This window comes from Scleropages formosus, chromosome 17, assembly GCF_900964775.1.
Source record: "Scleropages formosus chromosome 17, fSclFor1.1, whole genome shotgun sequence".
NCBI lineage: Eukaryota > Metazoa > Chordata > Actinopteri > Osteoglossiformes > Osteoglossidae > Scleropages > Scleropages formosus.
In genome coordinates, this window is record NC_041822.1 from 18267451 (window position 1) to 18287398 (window position 19948).

The following is a 19948-nucleotide window of genomic DNA, read 5'->3' on the forward strand; positions in this document are numbered from 1 at the left end:
TACTGGGTAAGTTTTACTTGCTAAGAGGTACAACAGCAGGAACGGAAATTTAAACAGGGGCACTCTGCAAGTTTATAGACTTAACCAGTATGTCACCATTTTTGATAGCATCATTCAGACATGGAAACTACAAAACCAGGCAGAAGCACAGGAGGCAATCCAGGCAGTAATTATCAAACATGATATATTTCAAGCACGTTCTGAATATCAGAATGTTTTCAGACCTTATTGTCCCCATTCCTGACAAAGACATTCTCACTGTATTCTTTCTCAAACCGCATGTTACCTAAATACCCTAGCAATCGTCTTCATCTGTTTTGCATTGATGCTTCAGTGAAACTTCATTGCACAAGTTTGCTTGAGGCGAACGCGGCCCCCGACCACTCCACGCCTCCTCTTTAACGCAGCTCCTGTTTTACAGTTGAGTGGAAAAGTTTGCAGTTGCTGAGAAGACTGACCTCAGCATCTGGGGAGGATTCTCCCACGCTTCATTGGCAGGAGGAATTGCCAGGCAAAGGCCAAGCTGCCAAAATGTTGTCGTGCTGGATGCCGGAGCATGGTGGGATACGTTGTCCTACTGACACCCCCATTCATGGAATGGAAAGAAGGGTACAGACAGTGGGCAAATTACAGTCCCCCTGGACCAGAAGTGGAGACTACTGCAGGACAGTGATGGCTGGTCGTGGACCTAATGTGGATTGACTGGGGCAAAATGACAATGCCAAAGTAGCAGTTAGTTTTCTACCAACAGTTACAAACTCAAAATCCAACAAGAAGTGTACTGTAGGTGTATCCGTTAGAGTAAGCTGTAATGGTTCTACATTAACTACATTTTGTATATATATAAATATCAGTTGCACAATTCAGAATCAAGATATCGATACAATAAAGAACTCTACAGGTGAACCAACTATGATGACAATTTTTTTTAGAAAAAACCCAAAGCATAAGCAAGTCACTGCTAATAAGCCCAGTAAACAGCAGCATAAGCATTAACTAAATGAAAATCAACATTATTGTCTCAAATCAGACACATGTGAAGTTGAAACTAAAAAAGGCATTTGCCTCCCCTACTGTATATCCAGTGTAATTGAGCAAGTTCTCCTCTAGCTTTACAGATCCATTTGCCATGCCTCCATTATAAAAGAGCATATGTGAGGGCTGCTGGGAGTATGGTGCTTAGAGCTGCCTTTAGACCCAAAGGTCAGAGGTTTGAATCTAACCTCTAGCTGTAGGACCCTTAAACATGGTACTTACCCTAAATTGCTCCAGTAAAATTTCCCATCTGTATGAATGGGTAGGTTATTGTGAGTGACAGAGAGTGTGTTCCACTGATGTATGGATGAGTGACCCATTGTAAAAAGTGTATCTAGCAGTGTAAGTCACCTTGGTGAATAAGGGGTGTGGGCTGGTAACACTACATAGAGTTCATTGGAAGTCTCTTTGGAGTAAAGCGTCTTTTAAATAAATAAATGTAAGGGGCTTTGGCCTCAGCTAAATGAATGAACGTAAATGCCACGCCCCCATCCACACAGGACACGCCCCAATTAATCACTTCCGCCCCATTCACAAACCCCGCCCCTCTTTCCCAAATGTCCTGCCTCAAGAGAATCTGACAGGATTACTTCTCCTTTTCGATGTTATTAAATTCTCTCTTTACATTCAGTCTTTCATTTCTACGTTTGCATTTTATTATTGTTGTTCCACTTATATCGCACATGGCATTTATAAACGAAATATTAATTTAAGATTTAAATTTGGTGGGAGAATGTCCACACATTGATATTATGACAACTGAGGTCCAAACTGAAGAAAATCGCTAAAATGAAAAATCCCCCGTCCACTAATCCAGATTGTTAGCCTTCACACTGTGTAAACAAGACTTCATAGTCCCAGATGATGGCAGTGTAATGCGATTTATATTCACCAATTAAAGTCTCAACGGCGACTCGGATCCGTGCAGCACATATCACGTAATTGTCAGTGAAACTTTTCGCACCGAGTCGAATTAATTGAATTATACTGCTGGACTGAATCGGTGCGTTGCCTAAACGCCGCATTTTCATGAATTCATATGAATATTTAGGTTTATGGGAACAAACTCAGCTATTTGGAGAGGTAATTATTCGCACGAAGTCACTCGCTGTACTCACTGCTTAGTTAATGAATGAATGAATGAATGAATGAATGAGCTTTATTGCCAAGTATGTTTACACATACAAGGAATTCGTCTTGGTGACAAGAACTTCCACAGCACAGAAAGAGTGACAGTGACAAGACACAGATAATGAGAGTAGAGCGGGCTAATAAAAAAGAAAAAATATATAAGTACACAATATACAAAAGAGACACTAGACATTATATGTTTGTACAGGGTATGTTATATACAATGCAAGGGAAAGTAAATAAGAGATATGATGTAAAAAATAAATATAAATAGCGTTGTTTATTGCACCAGTTTACTCCCTAGGGGGGCATTTAGCTGTTCATGAGGTAGATGGCCTGAGGAAAGAAACTTTTCTTGTGCTCAGTGCCCTAGTGCCCTGTAGCGCCAGCCAGACGGAAAATATTCAAGGAGGAAGTGGCCTGGGTGCGAAGGGTCTAGGATGATTTTGCCCGCCCATTTTCTCACTCTGGACGAGTACAATTTATGGAGGGGGGTGTGTGCGCCGATGATTCCTCCAGCCGTCCGGACTATCCGCTGTAGGTTAACAATATAACAATATATATTTTATTATATAAATTATAAGAACATCATATTATTAATATATAAGTTTACGTTTTATTGTTGCAGTCCTGGCTTATATGGATTACTCTACATTCCATTGATTTAATTTATCTGACTAGAACTGCTGTGCAATTTTAAATGCTAGAAGAGACACATACATCAGTACATATGTATGGAGACCGTATCTGTTCGCATAATCAAATTATCTTCCACCCTCGTTTTTCTGGCGATACCGTGCTCCTTTCTGGAAGATTCCAGATCTCCTCTTGTCAGTAGTGTAGTATTAATTTCATTTGAATTGGGAATTCATGGTGACGGACATCTGTTTACCGTAAAGCTACTTGTACGTGGCATGATACATTACTTTTGTTATCGACGAATATGGAAATACTTCAGAAACTGCAGCAAAAAGCCACACACACACTATAAAGAAAGATGCACTCACATATTTAAATGCATAAAAAGTGTATTTCAAAGCTAAATGTAATGTGTAGGACACAGCAAAGAAGACAGATTCATTTCCAGCTTTAAGTGCACGTGTATACTAGCTTCTACGGTAAATTCCAAACGCGAATTTGTATTGGCGCACATGGCTTCGACGTTTTTATTGGCTTAGCACTTCGGACGTTCCGATTGGTTTAGCGCTCTAGTTCTCGCCGGGACGCTGCACGCTGGTCTCTCGTTGGATCGATAGCGTGTGGAGCAGCGCTGCTGATGGTGGGCGGTCGGATGCTCAGGTTGCCCACCGACTTCCAACATAAGATGGTTACGAGCTTCACGCTGTGACCCTTCAGAGTTCCACCTAGTTCTAGACAAAGGTAAGTGCGTTTATTGTTTCCATGGTTTTCATCATTTCACTTTGCATTACAGTCAACATAATGGTTCATATCTGGCTACGATAAAAAAAAATTCTTGTAGCTCTAAACAGAAGTAAGACAGTGTGTACTACTAGCTGTTGTTGATCATTTTGCGTCTGAGTTGTGTAATAAAACTGAGATTTTGTTTTGGCCTCTGGGATTGCACACCGGTTTCCATCTGTGAATTTTGTCTGACGATCGCCTAAGATTTCCTCCTATCGGTGTAAGAAAGCAACGCGGTTACACTGTTGCATAGATGCCATGGGTGCCTGTTAAACAGCGGCGTGGTGCTAATACTACACTGCGTGCCGCAGTTTTTTTTGTCGGGTGACCGCGGCTCCGGCGTGCGCGTGGTGGTGGCGCGCGCTCGCTGGTTCGCTCGCTCCCCGCGCGCGCAGTACGCGCTGTGCTCGAAACCCCGCACCGACCGTGCTGCGCTTTCGATTCCCCTCCCGAGTCTCATGTGAGAGCAGCACCCCGAGAAGGCCTTTGCGCACCTTGTTTGGTAAATAATAAGCGGTGTGGTTAACAACCTTTTTTTTTTGGGGGGAAAAAAACTTGCTAAAGCAATGATTATGTTTTTTTAAAGTGTGAACTGGTTGTCAGTGCTGTTCCCTTTCTGTAGATCATTGTGTTTTTTTTTTTTTTTTTCCCCCTCTAAGGTCAGCTAATGGCCACTGAGAGCAGTAGAGATATGTTCATCTTAATGGGTATCCGGTTTGAATCTTGAATCCCCCCCCATGACCCATGAAATTTCTGGTTGTCATTTTTTTTATTATTTCTTTCCTTAACTGACATTTATCCAAAGAAACCTTGTTATTTCCTCATTTGTACAACTGGGTTTTCTTACTGTATCGCTTCGAGCTCGGTGATCACGGCTATTAAAGCAGGAGTGGGATTCAAACCAACAACCTCAGTAATTGACTAACAGCCAGTAAAACAGTGTCTTTGCAGAGCGGCAGATACTCAGCGGTGTGTTTTTCCTTCGCTAACTCATTGAGAGATAACACACCTTACCGTGCCCGCAGTACCGTACCTGCCCTTTGGTCTGTTTGATCGTAAAACAATGCGGTGTGATGAATAATTTCCTTCTGCACACAGTGGAACTGGAGCCGGAAGCCGGGCTTGCAGCAGGATCGCAGGTACGCGTGGATTTGGATACGGCGGTGCCTGCGTCCCTTCGCTCTCAGCTCCTCTTTCCGAAGGCAGCGCAGTAACCCGTCTTACTGACACAGTCGCTGCTGTGAGGAAACTGCTGAGGAGCCTCCGCAGTACAGCTGACTGCCTTCAGTACCATTAGTCCAACATCTAACAATTCCTGATTCGGCCAGTGCCCGCTTTCTGGCGGGTCTGGGGTTCGAATCCTGCTTGGGGTGCCTTGCGACAGACTGGCGTCCCATCCTGGGTGTGTCCCCTCCCCTCCGGCCTTGCGCCCTGTGTTGCCGGGTTAGGCTCCCGCTCACGACCCCACTTGTGACGAGAGGTTGTTGACGTTGGTTGGCGTGTTTGCTGAAGTGAGCAACGCAGCCTTTTGCTTCCTCTTTTATTTGTGCTCACAGATTGTTTCACTTCATTCTGTTTCTCTTTTTTTCTGATGCTGCATGAGTGCTGACACTTACAGTTTACAGTTTATTTCTGTAGTGTTTGCCTAATATGGTGCCTTGCGTACTACACGTATTGCTGATGCCATTGCTGGACAAGTATGTACCCGTTTTGCTTATTCATAAAGCAAAAGACAGAGATACATTATAATATCTATTTCATTTAGCTTTGATATATATGGACATTGGTGTGAAAGGGGTAATTTGGCTTTTGGAATCCATTGTGGGCAAATGGTAGAGTCTGGTCCAGTTTATGAGGGTAAGTGGAAAGGTATCCAGGGTAATGTTCTTAAATTTACTGTGGAAACTTTTTGACTTGCCCTCGCACGTGGATCCATCGAGAGTGCACGTTGGAAGATGAAATACCGCAGAACTGATTGCAGCTCCGGTTCTTTGTCCCCACAGACCAGGCTGGGTGAGAAAGGTCATTCTGCGTGACCCTTAAAGATGTGAGCTCAGCACTCCTCCTGTACACCGGTGTCCCGGGTGTAAGGGGTGGTGTTTTCCCCAAGGTGGGCGGAGCTTAAAGCTCATTGTACCAAATGACCCTTTCCCACCAGCACCTTCTGGACCTGCTTTGGTTTCTAGAAGGCCTGGGGTCAGCAGGGCGTGTTAAGGAATCTGACGTTCACGTAAGGTTTCTCGTGTGACTGTCACCTTCTGCCCAGACTGTGGAACTGCAATGTCACTTTAACCACATGTTCCAGAAACTGCTCTTGAGAAGAACTGATGACTTTGCCACCAAAACCCAGACTCTTCTCCCATCCATAGCCTTACTCCTGATATGCTTTGCAATTATATTGTAGCATTCAGCTTGTTATAGATGTAACTCACTGTCCACAATTGGTTAACTTTGGGGAAATTTTTGGGAAATTTGCTCAGCTCCATCTCCATGGGAAAGCTGGTAGCGTAGCGGTTAGAGTTGCTGCCTGGATCCGAAGGTCGCGGGTTCGATCCCTTCCTCTGGCTGTAGTAGTCTGGATCAAGATATTTTACCTTAAAATTGAGCCAGTAAAAATTACCCAGCTGTATAAATGGGTCAGTAATTGTAACCTTAACACTGTAAGTTGCTTTGGAGAAATGATTTGATTCATTATTATGACTGTAAATCTCAACCAACACTGCTGCAGTCAGTGAGCTCATGTGTCCAGGTGAAAGAATTTCTCCGAAAAGGGAAAGAACAGCAGAAGCAGCGCAGACGAAAAAAGACCCCTGTTGCGTCGGACGGTTGGACGGACGACTTTTGAATAACAAGAGAAGAGCACAAAGGAAGGGATTACCAGCCTGAAAGACTCGCTGCTTCTTTTTGTCTCCACTGGCAATTCACTCCACTTTGTTCACTGTAGAGTTTAATGGTACCTCAGTATAACTTACACACTGCAGGTGCTTATAGTATGTTGTGATTTACCAGCAGTGCAAGGGGGAAGTGTACTGGGTTGTACTCTTGCCTTGCAGTTAAAGGACGCGGGTTCAGATCACCACTCCGTATATAGTATCTCTGAGCAAGGTGTCACTCCAATTAAAGTTACCCAGCTGTAGTAAAATTACGTGGCTCTAAATAATTGTAAATGGACTAACACTAAGTTCCTATGGAGGAAAGCATCAGCTAAATGAATAAATGTAATGTAACCCAAAAATCCCCTTTGTGGGACAGCTGGTAGCATAGAGATTAGCGCTGCTGCCTTTGGACCCAAAGGTTGTAGGTTTGATCCCCACCACTGACTGTAGTACCCTCGAGCAAGGAACTTGGCCTAAACTTGCTCCGGTAAAATTTTCCAGCTGTATGAATGGGTAAATAATTGTAACCTTAACAGTGCAAGTCACTTTGGAGAAAAGCATCAGCTAAGTAAATAAATAAATATATAAATAGGTAAATAATTGTGCATAACCTAACACTGTAAAATGCTGTGGAGAAAAGCCCCAGGTGAATGAATAGAGTTGAACATTTAGTTGCAGCCTCTAAGATACTTCTTTGGATGCTGTGCTGATTTCCATTGCTGTAAATCCAGTAAATATTTATTTAAAAAATATTTTGAGTGGATGATAACTGGGAGGAAGCATGTAACTGGCTCACTGTGATCCTCGGCGTCACGGTGAGGCGGTGCATCGGACCGCAGCCTGACCGCGTTTACCTGAACCGTGAGCAGCGCGCACCTACAGGTGGAAGCGGATGTTCGCGTTGAGTTCAGATGTCCGATCAACACGTATTTACGCGACAAACTGCTGGAAAGGATGCGCTTATGGCGTGAACAAGGTATTGTTGTTCCACTGCGCTCAGTAAGCACGGTCAGAACCCTCACTCATCTCCTCCAGGACCGCGAAGCCTTTGGTTGGTTTTGCGTATTTTTAGCATCGTTCCACAAGGAGGATTAGAAGGGTCTTGAAAGGCTCTGGTGTCGCTGGTGAGAGTGGCAGGAAATTGCATGTGTCTCTGCAGAAGGGTTCCTTCTCCCCCGTGTGTGCGAATTACTTTAATAATGTCTGAGTGCTCTATTGTCGTTCAGATCTCACTGTACAAACTCTGCGTTTAAGACTTTGTCTTCTGAAAGGATGGATTAAAAATAATCCTCCATATATAAGCTAAAAAGTGGATTAAAACGGGACTTGAGATTAATGTGGCTGCAAAATTGAAGTTCCAAGATTTTGCGGGGGGGGGGTGACTTCTGAACAGTAAATATACATTTTCTTAAAGCAAGGAGCAAGGATTAAAGGCTTAAGGACATGAGAATACGACAGATAACTTATTGGGGTTTTTTTTTTTTTTTTTTTTTGTAAAAATGCTCGACTGCCTTGTTTTCGTAGTTATTTTTGATGTTGTTTGTTTGTTTTTTTTTTTTTTTTTTTTGTTAAGGCCGTTCCAGTGTTTCGAATCAGGCTGCAGCTCTGCCTGTTTTGCGTTTTCCTGCCAGCTGACTTTTGGTGGGTTTGACGTTTGACGTTAGCAAGCCACTTTGCGTCCGTGTTCATCGCGCGCGCGTTTCCTCGTCCTTTTTATCCGCAGAGTTGCCGTGGCCATGCTGTCCGGAATACGCGGGGCCATGAGGCCGTGCGTGACTGCCGCCGCCCGCTGGGTCCACACCAAGGAGAAGGGCAAGCCGCTCATGCTCAACCCTCGGACAAACAAGGTAGGAGATGATGGGAGGAGCTCGGGTGGAGATGGACCGGGGAAAGGCGGAGGTGAAATGGAAAGAGACCCATCCATTTAGTGTTTACCCTATGCTGGGTCTTGGTGGTCCAGAGCCTATCCCAAAGGTATTGAGCTTGGTGGTGGAAACACCCTGGAGGGGACACCTGTCCATCGCAAGGCAATCGCACAGTCCCCGAGACACACGCGCTAGGGACGATTTAGAGTCACCAGTTCATCTGAAACACATTTTTTGACTGTTGGGGGAAACCCACATGAACATGGGGAGAACGTGCAAACTGCACATGGACCGAGCTGGATTTAAACCCACAGCCCTGAAGCTTTGCGGCTCCGGTGCTACTTGCCGTGCCGTCCGAAATAGGATATTTTTAGTCAGTTAGCCGAAGTAGTTCTTTGCTATTGTAGCCATGTATCAGACACAGTTCCAAAGGCTTTGAGAGAATTGAGAGCACGTGGACTAAGTGGGAAGGTAGAGGGAGAGCAGGCGGGGGCTACAACAGGAAGTGACTCATTTTGTCATCTGCCCCGTGGGTGTGATGGGTTGCTCCTTCCACATAGGAAGTGACGTTCGTTCAGCTGCGTACCTCTGATCTAGGTTACGATTTGTGTTATGAAGTGTGACTTATCAAGTTAGGAGGCAGCAGGTAGTGTGTTTGGAGCTGCTGTTTTGCACTCAAAGAACCTGGGTTTGAATCCCACCTCCCGCTCTGGTAACCTTGATGCAGGTACTCATCCGGAGTTGCGCAGCTAAAAATTACCCAGTTTTGTAAATGGGTAATCATAAGCATGTTAATGTTGTAAATCGCTTTGGAGAAAAGTGTCCGCTACATGAATAAATAATAATGATGAAAATTATGATGATATAAGGGATGGAAATAAATAACTGCATATCCTTTCAAGAAATTGTATAACCACCGCAAGTTGTTCAGCAGGAACGCAGTTTTCATCTGCTCTAAGACAGGGTTGAGATACGAGTGTCTCGTGAAGTTTGCTCTATGAAGATGGACCTCCTGGCTGCAGAACTGAATCCGAACGTGAGAAATCAGGGTGGCACGGTGGCACAGCGAGTAGCGCTGCTGTCTCGCAGCACCTGGGTGGTGCGAGAGAACATGGGTTCGATCCCCGCTCGGTCTGTGTGGAGTTTGCATGTTCTGTCTGTGTGGGTTTCCTCCGGGTGCTCTGGTTTCCTCCCACAGTCCAAAGACATGCTGCTCAGGTTCCTCCATAGTGTGTGTGAGATGGAGAGATTGTGTTCCACTGATGTATGGATGAGTAACCCAGTGTAAGTCACTGTGGTGAATAAGGTATGTGGGCTCAACACTGCATAGAGTTCATTGGAGGTCGCTTTGGAGAAAAGTGTCTGCTAAGTGAATAAATGTAAATAAATCTAATGTGAAGCACATTTAATGAGTCTCGGTGTCGTAGATGTGCGTGCCACAATGTACCCCGCTGGCACACGGGTTACTTGCTAACATTTATAGCATCTTTCAGTTTCTCTCATGACGCTCTCTGTTTCTCCGAGGCCGGCCGAGAGTACGGCGAATTTGTCTCTCTTATCCTTCGGCTGCGTAAACGGTGGACAAATGTGGACGTGTTGCTCGGGTCGATCACGCACGCGATTTCACGGAGCCCCTCGGATCTTTGTTTACTTGCCTTCAACTCATTCTCATGGATCGCGGAGCATGCGCTGGTGTGTCCGCTCTCTGAGGTGTTCCGCCGGCTTCTGGGAACTGTAAAGGTGGATGTCTTCAGTCTCATCTCAGAGCGACGCTGGGTATTGAAAGGAAGTATGGAAATGAATAGCGCTGTAGATTTGATGTACTCTGAACTGCAGTAAAGACTTCAGTCATGAAGACTTAGATTTTTTTTTTTTATGGACTTTTTACATAAGAAGTAGCTGTTTTATGCAGCTACTTGTGTGATGAACGTTGGTGCGTATGATGGAAAGAAACTAACTGTACTTCAGAATCGCACGTCTGCAACTATGTCTCTTTCTCCTAATGTAATGAACGCATTGCATTTTCTGCGAGATGTACGTCGCTTTGGAGAAGTGTCTGCTAAATGAATAAATGTACGGACAGCTCTGAGGAGGGAGGCTTCTCCGTTCATCAGATGGGGTGTGTGTGTGTGTGTGTGTGTGTGTGTGTGTGTGTGTGTGTGTGTGTGTGTTCCTGACGTTTATGGATTAACATCCTCACCAGGGTGTACCCTGTTTCACATTCCATTCCTCCAGCATGGACTCTGGATCACCATGACCTTTCCTTGGAAAAGCTGTTACTAATGGTTCGGGAAGTATAAATGGCTGATGTTTCAGTCCCAGGGGGGTCTGTTGAGAGATTACGTTTACCTGATGCTTTTCTCCAAAGCGACTTACAATGTTAAGTTACCTACAATAATTTACCCATTTATACATGTGGGTAATGTTACTGGAGCAATTTTTAGGGTGAGTACCTTGCTCGAGCTGACTGTAGTTGAAGGTGGGAGTCGAACCTGCGACCTTTGGGTTCAAAGGCGGCAGCAGCTCCGACCGCTTTGCTACCAGCTGTCCCGTTCCTGCTGAACAAGATCTGGAGAACTTGTTCCTGATCGGCAACAAACTCTCTCTCCTACCCTCAAGAGAAGTTTTTGGCATGTTCTTGTCAACAGACGAGGGCTGAATTGTGGTCTAATGGGTGTTTAAGTACCTGTACACAGTACATCACGTATTAGAGGAAGCCCATCAAACACTTCACTGGTGGGAATGGAGATGCATCAGACAGCAAAGTCATGAGTAGTATGAAAACTGCAGAACCCAGCAGGATCTAACTCTTAATGACTTGACCTATCAGCACAAGGTTACAGGTTTTAGACCTAGGAAGGAGCCTGCTGTTGTGCCTTTGACAATAGTACCTGTTCACCTGTGGTGGCACAGTGGCACAGCAAGGAGCACTGCTGTCTCTCAGCACCTGGGTGGCGCGAGAGGACGTGGGTTCGATCTCCCCGCTCGGTCTGTGTGGAGTTTGCATGTTTTCCCCGTGTCTGCGTGGGTTTCCTCCGGGTGCTCTGGTTTCCCCCCACACTCCAAAGACATGCTGTTCAGGTTCCCCCATAGTGTGTGAGTGACAGAGAGGGTGTGTTCCACTGATGTATGGATGAGTGACCCAGTGTGAGTAGTGTATCTAGCAGTGTAAGTCACCGCGGTGAATAAGGTGTGTGGGCTGATAAGGCTACATAGAGTTCATTGGAAGTTGCTTTGGAGAAAAGCATCTGCTAAATAAGTAAATGTGTTTTAATATCGAGTCCTGTAACTTAGTAAAAATGACTTGCACACTTTAAGGAATGGATAATTAGGATTTGTGGAATTTCACAATTCTTTAATATTCTGTAAGATTAAAATATCCACTTATCAAACTCTTTTTAAAAGTTTCTGTTAAATACAGTTTGTCATCTGTTTTACAAGTTGTCCATTATTTTATCTGACGCTTTTCTCCTAAGTGACTTAGTGTTAGTTTTGTTTACTACGCTACTTATTGCCATTTATCCATATATACAGCCCTAGCTTTACAGGGTAAATACCATACCAAAGGTTCAATAGCAGGAGCAAGGGTTTGAACCAGTGTCTTTCGATGTCGGTTGGACAGCCCTTACCACTGTGGTCCCTGGTATCGGTTGAGGGGAAAAAAGCTCTTGAGTAATATTCCATAACATGCTTTCTTTTCAGTGTATGACACATGAGAACAGAGCAGCACGGTACAGAAGTGGTGCAGTGGTGGGTGGAGCTGAATAACAACTCTATGTGGGAGTTATTTCTGAAGAACCAGTTATTGAACCCACGTGTGTGTAGTATCTCCAGTTTCAGCTGGGACCCCACCCCTTGCACTCCCTTTAACACAATCGTCAGCGTTCTGCATCGGTATGCACGGGGCTCCCTTCGTCACAATGCGGGTCACTTCAAACACCTAGCTGAAGGTCTCTAGGCTCACCTGGGTTGAAAGTAGCATCGAATGGCTCCTTGAGTTAAAAATTAGCAGCAGACTACAATGTGGCTTGCCTATTAAGGTCCAAACCTGAAGAAGCAACACCTCCATCTTGCCTCCATTCCAGGCTCTTGGTCATGAGAAACGTCATTACGCTTTCCACTTGTGGACATCAGTAACCGTGTTCATTCACGTCATCCCCTTCCCAAGGGCATGGCATTCACCCTGCAGGAGAGACAGATCTTGGGGCTTCAAGGCTTACTGCCGCCCAAGATAGAGACCCAGGACATCCAGGCGCTGAGATTCAAACGCAACCTGGAGAAGATGACGGATCCGCTGGAGATGTGAGATGGGGTGCCCCTTCTGCTCGCCTACAGCACTGTGGTAGCATGTTGTGTAGGGCTGACTTTCAAACGTGGTATAGAAATAGTATTACCGCGTTGCTAATGGCCTGCTGAGTCTATAGCAAGTGACTCCATAAGAAGCCTTATTTTGAAGTAATAAATAGTTAACAATCACAGCAGTTTTCACTTTTAATTATATGAGCCAGATTTGACCTTTTTTAAATGTCTCCGTATGTTTGTTCAGGATTTCTTAATTTCTCAGAACGGTCTCTATAAAGACAGGAAGGTATAGGGTGTGTAAGAAGGTTTCCGGGTGGACTCTCCCCCTCTGGCCCTCAGGTACATCTACCTGATGGGGATCCAGGAGAGGAACGAGCGTCTGTTTTACCGCGTGCTCATGGAGGACATCGAGCGGCTCATGCCCATCGTCTACACCCCCACGGTGGGGCTGGCCTGCACTCGGTACGGCCACATCTTCCGGCGGCCCAAGTAAGTCCTCGTGGCGTGATGCCTTGCTGCGGGGCTGAAAGCGCTGCCTGCCTGCATCGCTAATTTGTCAAACCACCGGCATCTGAAATGGGCTTTAAACAGTAGTAAGAGACTGTACTAGAATGTGGGACTGTAAGTAAACAACTGGACTTCCTGCAAAAAGGAAAAAAAAAGAAAAAACTACAGGCTTAGAACTGCTATTGAACCCCACAACTTAGAATTTTTTTTTTTTTTTTTTTTTTTACACAACTTTATCTATGTATGTTAAATGTTATAACTGCATGCTAAGCAATAAGCAGTCGTTAAAGAATATTAAATTTTACCTTGGTTTAAGTCCCAAGAAGGTACCAACTGTTGTTCTATGTAGAAAAACGCATACCTGGATTCATTGTCACAGAGCTGTAAAAAAAAAAAAGAGACTGGTGTAAAATTGTAAGGCGATCAATCCGTGAAACGTATGCTGATTAACTGCCGAGAATAAACCTGACAAATGCGGTGTGATCAGCTGCATATTTAACTGCTGTAATGATTCGCAGGGGCCTATTCGTATCCATCCTGGACAGAGGACACATACGGTCTATCTTGGACAACTGGCCCGAAACCAATGTCAAGGTAGGCCTGTTGTCTAGGAAACGGGTGTTACCTTAAATCAGAATATGTGTATGCAGTCAAGTTGAGTGCGCAAGGATGTGTCCCGTTATCCTGTGTCACGCTGTTTTTGATACGCCGCGTGATTCGTCGTTCTGCCGTAGGCGGTGGTCGTGACGGACGGGGAGCGTATCCTTGGCTTGGGGGACCTCGGTGTGTATGGCATGGGCATCCCCGTGGGCAAGCTGTGCCTCTATACAGCCTGCGCCGGGATCAGGCCGGAGAGCTGCCTGCCTGTGTGCATCGACGTGGGAACTGACAATGAGGTATCCGTGAGGAGGACAGGTAGACAATGGGGGCGCGCAGAGCTCCCGAAATGTTACCTGTGAGGGGAAGGGCAGGCAGCTATCGTTGGCGCCGAAAACGCGCGCGTATGAACATGTTGGATCTGGGTGGAGCCTTTGGACACACTGCCTCTCCACCTCGACAGATGCTGCTGAAGGACCCCTTCTACATGGGTCTGTACCAGAAGAGGGATCGCTCCCAGCTCTACGACGACCTCATTGATGAGTTCATGGAGGCTGTCGTGGAGAAGTACGGCCAAGACACGCTGATTCAGTTTGAGGACTTCGGGAACCACAACGCCTTCCGGTTCCTGAGGAAATACCGGGAGAAGTACTGCACTTTCAACGATGACATCCAGGGTGTGTGTGTGTGTGTGTGTGTGTGTGTGTGTGTGTGTGTGTGTGTGTGTGTGTGTGTTTGTGCATTCTTTCTCCATGTCCGGTATGGTGGTGGTAAAGTAGGGCTCTTCCTGTGGTCTTGTGTCTGGGTCAGTGTCCGTGGTGGGGCTGCTGAGCTTGCGTTTCATCTCTTCTGAGTGACGCGTGATGGTGATGTAGGGTTTTCCATGTGGTCCTGTGTCAAGGCACTGCATCGGTCGCTCTGGCTGGGCTGCTGGCTGCTCAGAGGGTCATCGGGAAACCCATCACTGAACACAAGGTGCTCTTCCTGGGCGCTGGAGAGGTACGAGAAACTAAACACCGACTGAGTGTCACTCTCATTTTGGTTTTAACACTGTGCGGGAGGGTAAAAGTGAAAAAGTAACACGTCAGCTCCTCTATGAAGAGAGCTTCAATTCTGCATTTGTTTAGTATAACATTTTGATCTGTATTTGAGCTGCAGAGGTTCTACTGCAGTCTTTGATATTTCTCTGCTGGTATCAAACACTGTTTGTAGTGCTTTACTTGGCTCTCTCATGGCTGACTGCTCTCCAGCAGCATCTTTTGTCAGATATTCTTTGGTGCTGCTATTCATGCTGTTCCACAGTCCTCACCATTGGGAAAAGTCAGTTGGGACCTTCCCAGATTTCGCCCCCTCTTTGTGGATTATGTCCATCTGCAGGCTGCTCTGGGTATCGCCAACCTGATCGTCATGGCTATGATGGAGGCTGGTGTGTCACAGGCGGAGGCGAGGAAGAAGATCTGGATGTTTGACAAGTACGGACTTCTGATGCAGGTTAGTCTCAGACCAGGGGAGTGAAAGAGGAACTAGGGCTAAGCCCCTCCCCCCCCCTTCGCCCAATACCACGGCACCCTGACAGCCAGTTCCTGCATGTCCGTCTGTCTGCAGGGTCGAGCACAGGCGATAGATAGTAACCAGGAGGTGTTTGCTCACCCGAGCCCAGGAGATGTTCAGAGCTTCCTGGACGCAGTGAATACCATAAGACCAACCGCTATCATTGGTGAGAAACCAGCACTTCTCCGTCTCCCTTCTCCCGAGTCATTAAAATCCAGTTTTAACCCAGAAGGTGCCGTGTCCTGTTCTCCAGGCGTGGCTGGAGCCGGACCGCTCTTCACCAGAGACGTCCTCGCCGCCATGGGGACCCTGAATGAACGCCCCATCATCTTTGCCCTGAGCAACCCCACGACCAAAGCCGAGTGCACAGCTGAAGATGCTTACAGCCTCACACAGGTATAGAATGATCCACACGCTCGAACCCTGCCACAATCATACCTGCATGCTTGCATGTGCATATTTGTCCATTTATGTAGCTGTACCTTCACGTGGGACACATGGAACATCTCTCTCACACACACACACACACACACACACACACACACACACACACACACACACACACACACACACGTACTGTGCAATCCCCTCCATCCTCACATACTTACACTGGGAGAATTCCCCCCCCCCCCCCCCCACCAACTTGTCTGTTTATACGTAGTGAAGTAGCTTTTTGCATTACAGCAAGTCGATTTTAAAGTTGTTAATTAGGTACCTAATACACATTTATGTTAAGTGTGTTTATTTCCCATTGAAACATTTGAAATGTCTTTAAAATATACTTGTTTTAAAAGTGTGAGCTGGGAATTCATGGTTAACATGTGTCAAGAAACTCATCGCCTGCTTTTCAGGGGCGGTGTCTTTTCGCCAGTGGAAGCCCGTTTGCACCTGTGACTCTGAGCGATGGCCGTGTGCTCACACCTGGGCAAGGAAACAATGCTTACATATTCCCTGGTGAGAGAGGACGAACTGCAACTGCTCGAGTTTGTTCTCTGTCTTATCTTACACCTTGTAAATATAATTATGGAACTCGCATGTACATGGTCAACGACAAGTAAGAACCAAGTCTACGGTCCTCTTCAGAAAATGTCCTGCAGGTTTTTGTTAGATGCACATGCAATACTGTTTAACCGGTTGGCTACCTGTGGTAGTTCTCTACCTGTACATGAGAAGTGAAAGATGTTATGCACAGGTGGGAGGAAAAAATGCCCAGGATGTGCTCCCATCGTGACCATAACCGAAGACGTTTACTCATTTAGCTGGCGCTTTTCTCCAAACTGACATAGTGTTTAGCTACTTACAATTATTTCACCTGTTTATACAACTGGCTTAATTTTACTGTAGAAATTTAGGGTAATTACCCTGACAAAGGGTACTACAATGGTAGGTGGGGATACAAACCTGCAACTAGTGTTTGTAAAGCTATTTTGGGAGGCCTGGGATTTACAACCAGTGAAAATTATGGTCAAAATTCATCTTTATAGGTTGTTGTTAATTAGAGGTATGTGCAGCTTGTTTGGGGGAATTTGTAGCCCCTTTACATTAGGGGTAAGTATGGACTAATGGCTGGGTGCCCCTCTTGTTTCAGGTGTGGCCTTGGCAGTGATCCTTAGTGGGGTGCGACACATCAGTGACACCATCTTCCTGCAAGCTGCCAAGGTCAGCGCTCTACTGATGCCTCCAAAGGCAACCGTGCTGTGTGTGAATATTCATCTGTTGGAGATGTTGTGGGGTTTCATACATTTGGGATGTCAGTTGATGGTCCTTTCTAATCTGTGTTTGAGTGGGAGGCAGTGATTGGAAGCGATTCCTGCTAGTGACACGTATGAGAGAAGTATACTAGCGATCAGAGTTATGTATATGTGTGTTGTGAATTGGCTGTGTGTAATTTCAGGCTCTGGCTGAGCAGCTGACCGATGAGGAGATGGGTCAGGGTCGACTGTACCCACCCTTGTCCAACATCCGAGAAGTATCTATCCGAATAGCAGTCAAGGTCAGTCCGGAGGCTCACATTCATGGTGTGGGGAAATGATGGGCAGCAGCTGCCCCCAGTGTGTAACCAGCTCTTAAAATAATGCTAAAATACTGATGATGCTGGAAAAACTGATGGAGTAAAAAGCTAAGATGCAGATATACCAGTGTGAATAATGTGGATTTTAGCTGATACATGACAGTTTTAACTATATATTTAATATAGTTTTAAACAGAAGTGATGACTGGAGAGATTATAGTGTTATTCTGGACAGATTGAGGTACCAGGCACTTTTACTGTCTTGGTACATTTTTTTCTGATCTGTAAAAGGAAAAAAAAAAGACGAATATTGAAATACACACGCACTGTATATAGTACCAATGTGAATATATAACATCTGCTATTGTTTATTCTTACCAATGAGTGTTGCATTCTACATCTGCTAGTTTTTCGTGTGAGCATCAGTTAAAGGGGTGAACTCAGTTTCCTGTTTGCGCTCAGATGCACGTAGCAATGTTACAACTCAGGAATGTGTTAACGGATCTTGAAACTGACACCCCCTGAGTCATAGAGCTGTCGGGGAAGAATTGCCAGCAGCACTGTGTGGAAGGGACTGGCCAAGGACACAAAGAGTCATTCATGTGCAGTAATATTGACTTTTTGACTCTCACGTAGGTTGTGGAGTACGTCTACGCCAGTGGGATGGCCTTCCACTACCCTGAGCCACTGGACAAGGATTGCTTTGTCAGGGCTTCTGTGTGGAACACCCAGTATGACTCCTTCCTTCCTGAGATCTACGAGTGGCCAGGCACCTCCCACCTTCCCCCTAAAATAGAGTAGAGGACCTGAAGGAGACAGAGGGAGGGTGTCGGTGGCTTGGCAGGAAGAGGATGGAAACAATGGCCTCCACCACTCCTGCAGTCCAGCTTGTTCTGGGCTCTTAGTTTCTCTGTGCTCCTGAGCACCTGTCCATGTTAAAAGTTTTGAACACTCCACATGTGTGTTTTAGAAAACTTCCTTCTTGACATGTGGGTTTTTAAAAAGCACTGCACTGTAATGATGCCTGTAGAGCCCTTTTTTCTAAGGTACACAGTGTTGTCTTGTCCTACAGCAGGGAACTGCAGTCCATGAAGGGCACCAAGACAGCTTGTAGTCCTTGAACTGAAGGTCCCCACATGTCCAGCAGTGAAGTTCCATTTCTGTACGTGTCCTCAGCCCAGTTTTGTTCTTTGTGTTCAGAAAATTTAGTTATTAAATTGACATTTGAAGGGCTGACCTCTGTTTTATGTATCTAGAATTCAGTTGCTTGTCCTATTGGTTGTGTTGTAATTAAAGTATTACAACATTGAAAAAGATTGAAATATTTTAAGCAAAACTCTCCAGGTCAAAGAGCACTGGGTTGGGTTCTTCACTGGCTCAATCTACAAAAGTGCCTCTTTAGCTTCTTATCCAATCATCACATACTCAGCTGGATGACTTCTCAGCATCACTTGATCTCCTTAGAGCCCTCACTGGAAGAGGCCTACACCAATCAGATGAGTTGGATGAGGATAATTTTTCTCTAGAATTAAATATGTTACATAGGGTGTGGCAATGGTGGAAGGGGGGGGGAACAGTAATGCCAGGAACAAATATCTCCATGTATACCTTTCATACCTCAGTCTTCTCCATACGTCTTAACAGACTGACTCTTACACATCACTATGATTTGGCTCCATTTTTCATAAATTGGTTACTCATATTGGGCATGTGTGTTCTACCCCATGACAGTGGAACACACATCAGTGCTCAGAATGAAGCCTGTTGGTCTGTCTTTTGTTCCCTCAGAGGTCCACACTGGTTCTTTTAGAAGTGGTGGACAGGATTAGCAGACATTGCTTTGCAGACCTGCAACTACAGGTGTTGACAAATCAAGAACCACAAACAAGGGCTGAGAGAGAAGAGAGGGGTCTGAACTCAAGTTTTGCACAGTTAACACTTTATTTCGCCTTGTCAGATATCAGGGTTTTAACAGAGTAATGACCATATTCTGGAGGTTGAAAGTGTTGTGCCAGTTCACTTCCTATGGTTGATTCTTCTCTCATACCCTTATACTCTGTTGCTGACTTGGTTCTGGTGACTGTGAGGTAGCTTCTCTGTCTGGTCACATCTATGGAATTTATTTTTTGTAATGTGGTGTTGCCTTAGTATGAACTCTCCCAGCAGTCAGCGTGCTGCTTTAAACCACTGTGAGCATTGTTTCAAAGTGCATAATAAAAATTTGTTTCATATTTATTTGCTCTCTCATTTTTAAAATGTCATTGCAGCCTGCATGAGTTATTGTTGGTTTAAAAAGTGCTGCTGTCTTGGACAACAGCTCAGATGGAGTTCAGCGGTAGCACTGCGCCACTGGCAGATGGTGACCATGAGTCTGAGTAGCAGAGAAAACTGGGGTAAAATTTGGGAAGGCATATTTGTGTCTGCTCCTCCATTCCTAATATCACCTTAGTCTATCAAGTGCATTGTTGCTAGCAGGTGGGTAGAGTCATCCTTACCATCATTATGATTCCTTTGCAAGGCTCAGGGTACCAGGTAACTCAAGAATGTGACAAGAAGCTCGAAGTCAATGACTGTGTGCGCACGATCAGTGTTGAAAATGAAGTTTCACTTTCACTTTCAATGTAGTGAAGTCCATCCAAACACTAAACTGC

General features: G+C 45.4%; 1 protein-coding gene across 4 annotated transcripts; it reads left to right on the forward strand.

Annotated features, from left to right (window-relative positions):
* The first annotated feature begins 3386 nt into the window (after window positions 1-3386).
* Window positions 3387-18611, forward strand: me2 (malic enzyme 2, NAD(+)-dependent, mitochondrial). 4 transcript variants are annotated; one of them, XM_018758209.1, is made up of 16 exons: window positions 3387-3546; window positions 4687-4727; window positions 8188-8311; window positions 12498-12631; window positions 12971-13120; window positions 13657-13732; window positions 13873-14034; window positions 14199-14412; window positions 14637-14734; window positions 15113-15226; window positions 15341-15452; window positions 15540-15682; window positions 16138-16240; window positions 16875-16945; window positions 17181-17279; window positions 17934-18611. In XM_018758209.1, exons 3-16 carry the CDS (start codon window positions 8201-8203, stop codon window positions 18096-18098), a joined length of 1752 nt encoding a protein of 583 aa, XP_018613725.1. In that variant the 5' UTR covers window positions 3387-3546; window positions 4687-4727; window positions 8188-8200; the 3' UTR covers window positions 18099-18611. The 4 variants fall into 4 exon arrangements, with proteins under 4 accessions (XP_018613725.1, XP_018613724.1, XP_018613729.1 ...); XM_018758208.1 differs by lacking the exon at window positions 4687-4727; XM_018758213.1 differs by lacking the exons at window positions 4687-4727; window positions 8188-8311.
* Window positions 18612-19948: the final 1337 nt, after the last annotated feature.